At 28.6% G+C, this 9,948-nt stretch overlaps 1 protein-coding gene across 1 annotated transcript in view; it reads right to left on the bottom strand.

Annotated features, from left to right (window-relative positions):
- Positions 1 to 3,419: 3,419 nt before the first annotated feature.
- Positions 3,420 to 9,948, bottom strand: part of LOC108746520 (protein cereblon) — a 45,192-nt gene continuing 38,663 nt past the window's right edge. The window contains exons 5-8 of the mRNA XM_018483342.1: positions 4,701 to 4,953; positions 4,478 to 4,623; positions 4,189 to 4,385; positions 3,420 to 4,107 (exon numbers count right to left, since the gene is read on the bottom strand). Coding sequence (XP_018338844.1) covers positions 3,954 to 4,107; positions 4,189 to 4,385; positions 4,478 to 4,623; positions 4,701 to 4,953 — 750 coding nt within the window. The 3' untranslated portion in view covers positions 3,420 to 3,953. The remainder of the gene's footprint in view (positions 4,108 to 4,188; positions 4,386 to 4,477; positions 4,624 to 4,700; positions 4,954 to 9,948) is intronic.

The following is a 9,948-nucleotide window of genomic DNA, read 5'->3' as shown; positions in this document are numbered from 1 at the left end:
TAAAAAATATATCATGTAAACGTTCAATAATTGTTGTACGATTAACATTTAATTCTCTGAAGTGGATTGTGCTAGATTTTCATCCAATAATGCTTGCAAATCTGCATTTTCTAGCTTTTATCGTTATTGAAATCATCACTTTTGAATCGACAGAACCAATATTCACGTGTCTTAATTAACATCTCCATAAATTTTTATTAGAATTTTATGACCTTCAACCGCTGTTTTCTTCTAATTAAAAAACAAAAGCAACGCATGTCGAAAATGCTCCTTAGAAAGTTCCATTTATTAAATGGTATAAACACAATGTTTACTGTGTCTATTGTTAGTAAACGACTAAATATCATAGAGTAATATTAAAGTATTAAGAAATAGTAACTGTGATTGGAATGTTTTCGACAACACTGATATTAATGCCATCTCTTGCAAAATCCTTAAAACTAAATCACATTCCTAATATCTGATATTTGGAGTGATCTGGTTAAAAAAATAAAATTAGAAAGTGTGTTTGTACGAAAACATATTTATTTCAAACCTGAATCTACAATAGTTACCAATAAAATGTAACTAAATTAAGTTAAAAAGTTAAGAGTCTAAAATATAACTACAATAAATTAAGTTAAAATTAATTAACTTTTTAACTTAACATTGCCCAACCTTGATGATATGATGATCTTCAACGGAATTGTAAACAGTCAAAGTCAAAATGTTGTTTTTATTTAATCTGCGATAAGTCACTAACAAAAATTCTTATAACCGATTTCTTCATCTATAGATGACTTCATCCATGAGATATATTTCAGATATGGATAATCGACATATCTGAGAGATATCTGAGAAATATCTGGAGGATATCTCACGGATAAAGTTATCGGCAACTTCGAAGTAAAGAAATTGGTCATTAGAAATATTAAAAAAAAAAACGATTTCATAGAAAAAAAAACATTTTAAACGCTTTAAGCTTTCACGTTAGAACGTCGAAACTTTTTGCAACTTTTTTTAGACACATGACAGATCTAGTAAGAAGAAAATTTCCCATTTTGTCCAGCTCATAGTTTTCTGTATGTAAAAATTATGAAATTCGAAAATTCATAAGTTTTAATAATAAATAAAGCACGAATTTTTGCGCTCACTTAATAATAATCTACATACATAACTCATATCATTATTAATATAACAATTATTCTTTGCATATACAAAGTATTTTTACAAATCACTCTATTGTTCAAGTGTAATTAAATTACAAATAAATCGAATACCTTTTATACATTAAGCGTAGTAAATGATTTCTTTCATATTAATATGTTAAATAAATTTTTAAGAGAATTTTCAGAAAAAATATATTATCTCCAAATGGTCGTGCATAATAATTATTCATAATTAAAAAATAATACAATCAAATTTTTCCTATTCTTATCTTCACATTCTTAGCACTTTTCACTTCCTTATTTATATAGAATCCTTTTTTGTTCTTTTTTTTATTATGATACATTTACAACTTAATATGTTAGAATGAAAATAAAATGAAAATCTGTATATAATGAAAACGTTGCATATACATTACATATTGATAACAGAATGAAAATTAATGGCCAATTTCTTCATCTCTAAGTAAGTTGCCGACAACCAGGAGATATCTTAGATATCTTTCAAGTATCTCATTTATCCATAAGATATTTGGGGGATATCTCGTGTATAAAATTATCTAAAAATGAAGAAATTGGCCATAAGTTAAGATTTAGCTCGTGTTTTAAATATATATACAGGGTCCCATTTTAAATAATGCATTAAGATTTCTCGAAAACTATGATAGATACAGAAAAATGTTTTACAAAAGTTGTGTAGTTCGGAGGAGGGCATAAGAAAGTACCATTGATTTGACCTTGGGTGACATCACCAAGGCCAAGTCAAGGTCACGTCGATTTAAAAAATAATTAGTTAGCACTTAGTGATTCTGTAATATGATTGGTTCTTGTCTTTAGTACTTTGCTGGATATAAGTAGGAACCAATTATATTAAAGAATCACTAAGCACTAATTAGTTTCTCTACTAAACGCAGACTGTGCATGTGTACGTATGTAGCTAATACTTCACATTATATCTTATATTTTAAAGAATCTTTATTTATCTTCGCCTTTATAAAACTGTGTTAAATGATTTTCGAGAGTCGAAGACTCTCGTATAAACAAAAAATCGTAATCTTTGTAAAATATAATCTTTTAATTTATACACCAATTAACCTTAATCTTTTGTTTTGAAAATAATACGTATATTGTATCGATATATAAAATAATATACTGCGCAATAGTAATATAATATATAAATATGATGTACTGATTCGAAGAATATCCAAATTAAACCTTTATAAGATGACTTAAATATATAAACATTTCAAACAGAGAGCATACAGCCATGTCACAGGATATTATTAGCGAATTTCATTTATTAAAAATTTTGACGTTAAAAAAATATATAAGTCTAAATGTTTTGATTAAGTTTCGATCATCAATAGTTAAAAACCATATTAAAAGATATTATAAATTTGCGCTGAAAGAGTTTCTACAAATTCTAACGTTAAAAAATATAAATCTAAACGTTTTAGTCAAATTTCGATCATCATTAATAGTTAAAAACTATATTAAAAGATATTACAAATTTGCTCTGAAAGTTTCTACAAAATACAGGTAGTCTTCAATTTCTTATGTTAGTTGAATGCGAGATGTTACAAATTAAAACCAAATGAATAAATTAATCTAGTAACAAACTCAATAGCTTTGAGAATTAGCGCTGTAGAAAGTGCACGATAAATATCAATGTTAAGTCAACGTTTAATCAAGTATCTGACTAATTAGAACAACTAATTACAAAATTTTAATAATCGCTCGCAAACATGTTTCGGCTAATTTTTTAACCATCTTCACTATATAGTATTTCGATGAGATATAAGATAGATCCATTCAGTATACAATGCTTATCGTGTTTCTGTATCAATAATGTTTCTTTGTGAAGTGGAAAAGAAGAACTGACCACCTCACAGAGAAACATTATTGATACAAACACACGATGAACATTGTACACTGAATGGATCTACCTTATATCTCGTCGAAATAGTATGTACTGAAGATGGCTAAAAAATTAGCCAAAACATGTTTGCGAGCGATTGTTAAAATTTTGTAATTAGTTGTTCTAATTAGTCAGATACTTGATTAAACGTTGACTTAACATTGATATTTATCGCGCACTTTCTACAGCGCTAATTCCTAAAGCTATTGAGTTAGTTATTAGATTAATTTATTCATTTCGGGAATTAATTACTATTATTTTTAAAACCAAGTGTTTTTTACTGTATTCAAATTCTTTTTTAGTCAAATTGATAAAATATTCTTATGTTAAAGATTTCTCTTTTTTGAACACTTACAAATTAATTATTAAAGGATAGTAAAAATAACCTTCTGTGAGAATAGTGTGATATTGATATCATTTGTAAGATTTCGGACAATTATTGTGTAACCATTGATGATCATGTTTCTAGCACAGTATTTGAAAGTCTTGCGTTTGCACACAGCGTTCAAAAAAGAAAACATAATAATATCATATCAATATGACTAACGAAGAATTTGAAGACAGTATCAAAAAATCATTCAATTTTAATTTATAACATCTTGCATTATTTTACTTCGACTAACGTAAGAAATTGAAAACAGCCTATATTTTATAGAAACTTTTAGCGCAAATTTGTAATATGTTTTAATATAGTTTTTAACTATTAATGATAGTCGAAACTTGACCAAAAGATTAGATCTATATATTTTTTAACGTCAGAATTTTAAATAAATGACATTCGCTAACAATATCCTACGACATGGCTGTATGCTGTTTGTTTGAATCAAAGAATATCCACCTAATAACTAAGATAATTATAATGCTTAATGTATATTAATGTTTAATCCTGTTTATTTCTTCTTCTTAACTTTTAAATCTTTATTTTTCAAGCTTCTACGTGTTAATCCCCAAAATTCTTTGGGCCTTAAATTACTTTGAACTGCTGTGAACTTCCAACCAACGTGATGACGACAACCTTTACAGATAGCTATTGTCCATGCATATCTAAAATGATATAGTTATTACTGTTATTAAAGATAAAACAAAACTCGCGCATGATTCATGATATACAATGTCGCATTTTACCCCGGAAACCAGCTATACTCAGTCGAAGGATCCGAATTGTTAAGTACAACTCCTTGAACATGATAAAAAGTTATAGTTTCATGTATAACGCCACCAGGATTGACATAAGTACCCTGTGGGCCTTCTTTATTCATTGGGAACATATGTGACTGCCTCCCAATAAAGGATTCACAATTAACGCATACGTATATCTTATCCTTCAAATCACAGATGTTTATATTAAAGACGATATATAAAAAGTGCACATAATCTAATTATTATATATGATATGATATTATTTTATATGTACCTCTACGAGATACTTTATTTCTCTTTGTAATCGAGAAATAGCACAGTCATAAGTTAACAACATGAGTCTTTCATTGTGATCCATTAAGATATTTTGTGCAACCCAAAAGGACAAATCTATGGGATTTTTGGGTACACTACCACCTCCTAAAATGTAAATTGTAATTTAAAAGATTGTGATAAATATTAAAACATAATTTTATTTATACACTTACAACACTTACTAGTTTCAAGAAATTGCAGATGCTGACGTATTCTAAAAGAAAGTCTTATAGGATCGTACTGTCTATAAACCCAAGCTGGCCAAGCAGTCACTGCAGCGTCCAAGTTTTCTACTCTTTCCTGCTTTTTCATATCTTTTTCAGAATCAACAGAAATTCGTAAATGATCTAATGAAGCTAAGCGTTGGTCCAAAAACGGTGGCTCAAGTGTTATCTCTGGTAATACTTTAACATTGGCCGAAATTTTATTGTTATCCTGATTATAAAAAGTATCAAATTGTTATAAACAATTTATAATGAGCAGCGTATTGTAAAATGTATAATTAAAATAATATTGGGTCGGGAAAAAAGTTTCTTCACATTTTTTAATTCAAAATTGTATATATAATATCTTCGTCAAAAATGAACGAAATTTAAATTTAAAAAAAGGATTTCAAAGCTTGAAATTTCTACTTTCGAAAGATTACTATAATTTTTAAGTTTCTGTGATTGATGATTCTTTGGTAATTTTTACATTTAAAAAATTACGATCTGAAAAAGATGAAAAATTTTCTTTTCACTTTAGGAGTCTCTCACGTGTCCAAAAAAAATTTACGAAAATGTTCGACTATCTATCGTGAAAGCTTGAAGCTTTCCCTACAAAATCATTTTTTAAAAATGTTCCTATGATTTTTTGTTCCTGAGTTATTCGCGAGTTAAATAAAGGAGCATTCTGACTTTGATTGTTCATAACTCTGATAAAAATCATCATACCGCAATTTAAAAAACAGATTCTTAAAGCTGAAACTTTGCTCTAGCGAATAATATAATTGTAACGAAAATTTCGCAGCAAATGAAAAACTTTTGCAAATAGATTTTTTTTTAATACGAAGAAACTTTTTCCCAATCTAACATACAGTCACGGACAAAATTGAGTGGACACTTATTTATTTTATATAAAAATATTATAATTTTATTAATTTTCCTAATCAATTTCTTATTTTTTTACTTTATATTATAGTTTGCATTGTCATCAATGCAAATTTAGCTAGTAGTTTTATAGAATAACGTTTTATTTCAAGTAAAGATTATTACAAGCTAGAAAAACAAAACAATGTGGACAAAATTAAATGGATATTTTCATATTTTTCATATTTCACGCTTTTTATGTTGTTCAAATATTTTGTATTTCCTCTTTTAGTTTTAATAACCGTTTGTAATCGCCTAGGAATACTATCCACTAAATGTTCAATCTTATCCTTCGTTATATATATATATATACACTAATCGTTGTAAACTATCGAAAAATGCGGCTTTATTCGATCTGTTAATAATCGATACTTCTTATCGATGGCTTTCTCATCCACAAGTTCTCAATGGGGTTCAAGTCCGGACTTTGCGAAGGCTAATCTAAAACTTCTATTCCGGAATCTTCGAGAAATTTTATGGTTTTCTTGGATTTGTGTATGGGAGCATTGTCTTGTTAGAAAACAAAATCATTAGCAATATCCATTTTCTTCTATTGATTCTTCCAAATTTTAATTAATGAGGTCGATATCAGCGTTAATGATTCCATCGGGCAATTAAATTTCTAATTTTGGATCAAGAGAAGCAGCCTCCACCCCACATCATAATGGAACCTCCTTCATATTTTACAGTTTGCGAGATAAATTTTTGTCCAAATGCTTCATTTGATTTTCTCTAAACTCTTTGTCTTTTTTCTTACCAAACAATTCAAATTTACTCTCGTCACTCCACTCTTTTCTCCAGAACGAAAGAGACGTATTAATGTATTTTGTGGCAAATTAATTTTCGAATTTGTAGCGAAATTTCTTTCCGCGGGGGAGGTGGGGGATTCCATTTTTTTAAATATACTGATGTCAGTGGAACGGGATATAAGTACTGAAATTCAAAACATTCCAGATTATATATAGAATGTAAACAAGAGACATTTATGACTCTGATTTCGGTCGATAAAGCAGTGTTCACTCAATTTTGTCCATATTGTTTTGTTGTATTCTCTAGTTTGTAATAATCTTTACTTAAAATAAATCACATTATTCTATAAAACTACTAGCCAAATTTATTGATAACAATGTAACTATAATATAAACTAGGAAAATAAGAAATTGATTAGAAAAATTGATAAAATTACAGCGCTTTTATATAAAATAAATAAGTGTCCACTCAATTTTGTCCGTGACTGTATTATTTAACATTAAAATCATATAATACATAATCATATAATCACATAATCCTATACTACTTGAAAATATCAAAATTATTAAATTTTTGCTTATTGAACAGTTAATCTTATATGTAGTTCAATAATTTTGAAAATACTTTTATAAAAAAAAAAAGAATTTGCAATATTTATATAATTAAATATATTTGATTAATTGATCGAATGAATATATTTAATCTTTTCTGTATGCTAAAAAGATTTTGTCTTCGAAATGTTCCCATTGAACAAGACGCCGCTCCAAAAGTGTACAAATTGCCCGTGGACAATCAGCGTTTGGGCAGCGTAAAAAAAATCGTATCAAGACAAAGTGAGATAAAACAATATTTGAGCGTTTACTGGCGTAAGAATAGAATCAGAACATAAACAAAATATAGATAGAATTGTATTTTGCAAGTTCAGAATAAATGTACGGAGTATACTTCATTACGGAATTTTTTGATGAGCGATATAGTCATCCATTGTAATGCAAGTGGAGTCTTGTAGAAAGTGACTATAATCGCCTGTCGTAACAAAAAGGATTAATTATGCAAATATTACACAAATTTTAACTCCGTTAGAAGAGTTCACATGATCAAATGCAGAATTACTCGGGGTTTGCCAATTGCGTCTCCAGTCACAATAATAGCATTTAAATTTTAATTTTTGGTTTCTTATGCTGAATGTAATACCATGAAGATGGCTAAAAAAAGCAACCGAAACGTCGGAAATATATGTACAGGTGAAGAATAAAGAACTGTTGATGTACATTAATAATAACATTAATAATAAATGTGTATTAGCTCTTAATTACTTGGTTTTTATTGTAATATTGTTTTTAATATTGAGAGCTCGATTAATCACTGTCAAATTTTAACTACTTTAATAATAATAATTAATGGACTCCCGATAATTATAAACAATAAATAACAATAACAGGGGCTATGGGAGTAAGGGCGAAAAATAGTGTGCAAATTAACAAAATACCGATTTTAATAATAATGAGTCAATGGCTGGTATTCATAATCAGTTCTTATTTTCAAGATCGTCTTAAATTCAGTCTTCATATGTCACGAACCAATCAGAGGGCCACATTACTTAAGACAGTCTTGAAATAAGAATTGACTATGAATACGCCAGTAAACGCTCAAATATTGCTTTATCTCACTTTGTCTTGATACGATTTTTTTACGCTGCCTGAACGCTGATTGTCCACGGGCAATATGTACACTTTTGGCGTAGCTCTCTGAACGGGAACATTTCGAAGACAGAAACTTTTTAGCATACAGAAAAGATTAAATATATTCATTCGATCAATTAATCAAATATATTTATATACCGGCCTATATGAAAGTTTCGACTCTAGATTCAAGCCGTTTTCAGCAATTTTATAATTAAAGAGTAAAATTATATAGGATAGCCGCATTTACATCAAATTTGATGTTGCATCACGTCGCTCAAGGGAAAGATAAATAACAATCCGTACCTCAACACAATTTCAAGACTGGATAGAAATTATTATATGTATCTACAACTAATATAAATTTTACAGGTTATATATAATTATTACAAAACGAAAATTTTCTTTCTATGGAATGTGCCACAAACTCACCTTATTTGTGACAACAAGATGCGACAGTAAAATTTTTGAATCGTAAACAATTAAATGAACTAGTGCTCGCAAAGATCTGCACATTTCGGGCTGATTCCAGCGAATGACCCCCACCATCTAGAAACTTGCAAGCATTGCGTTTTTAATTTTATGTAATTTCTTTTTAATAATTTTTTTTTATGTAATTTTATTTTGATATTATTGTAACATCTTCGAACTAGCGATTTTTGCTTAATTAAAATCTATTTTGTAAGTTTTTTATTTATTGTTATCTTGTTTGTACTGATGATGGTCAAATCTTGACCGAAACGTCTACTTATTTATATATGAATTTTAAATATATGACTTGCGTTAACATCTATTGTTGTGGTTGTATGCTCTTCATTATTTATATTTTGTAATTGTTTAGCTACCTTCAAATATTTGAAATTTATTAAAACATGTTTTTTATTAAATAATTTATTTCCATTAACATAAAATTTTCTATTGTTAATTTATTTATTGTTCCTTAATAATATACTTATATCTTAACATATGTAGTTTTCTAATACATTACATAATTATGATAACGATCAGAAAAGAGTGTTGATTTAAAAAAATTTTAAATACATCACACTATCCATTTCTCAGAAACTTTGTTCTTCGAATTTTTTCCATGCTCCACATATTTATGTGAATGCTCTTTTTCCAAAATGAAAATAATAAAAAATAATAAACGTTTTTCTTTGAGCATCATTATCATCGTTGATGCGAATTAGTTCTTCCAACATCTCTGTGGATACACCATTCCATTCTCAGTAGAATCGAACAAACGACTTAAAAAGTAAAAATAATTTTTTTATATACCTAAATTGATTGTTTCTATTTTCTTTGGTTCTTCGTTCCTTTTGTATAATACGATATATAATTTTGCTTTCCTGTCAAGCCACGTACGAGTATTTGATTCTTCTTTTTGTGGAGTAGACCTACTGGGGAAATCACATTTAAAAAAACGCATCTTACAATAGTATCTCACAGATGATGTGAAAAGCTATTGTCGAAATGTTACGTCATAATTATGTGTTACATCGCCGCCGCTGTCGCTCGAGTGTAGGCCGTTCTACGAATTCGCGGCTTAATCATATATTGGCTTAGACGTTTCCTTTTCTAATTCGAAAACTATAGCAAGTATCAAAATGGTATAAGAACTTTTTGTTTCCTTTGATCCATTTTCTGCCCCCAATGCGGCCCCGACCCATCTTACGAGACACTGTATATCATTAAGGAACAATGAATAAATTAACAATAGAAAATTTTATGTTAATAGAAATAAATTATTTAATAAAAAAACATGTTTCAATAATAATTTGACGGAAGGTGCGCTCCCAGTATATTTCTGGTAGAGACGCTCCTGAGTCAGAGCGTCACATGAGCACTCGGCGGCTCGGCCGCCGAGCCTC

The sequence above is a fragment of the Trachymyrmex septentrionalis genome, unplaced genomic scaffold (genome assembly GCF_001594115.1).
Source record: "Trachymyrmex septentrionalis isolate Tsep2-gDNA-1 unplaced genomic scaffold, Tsep1.0 scaffold175, whole genome shotgun sequence".
In the NCBI taxonomy this organism is placed as follows: domain Eukaryota; kingdom Metazoa; phylum Arthropoda; class Insecta; order Hymenoptera; family Formicidae; genus Trachymyrmex; species Trachymyrmex septentrionalis.
Note: the sequence above shows the minus strand (reverse complement) of the source record. Positions and strands in the feature narration are given on the sequence as shown.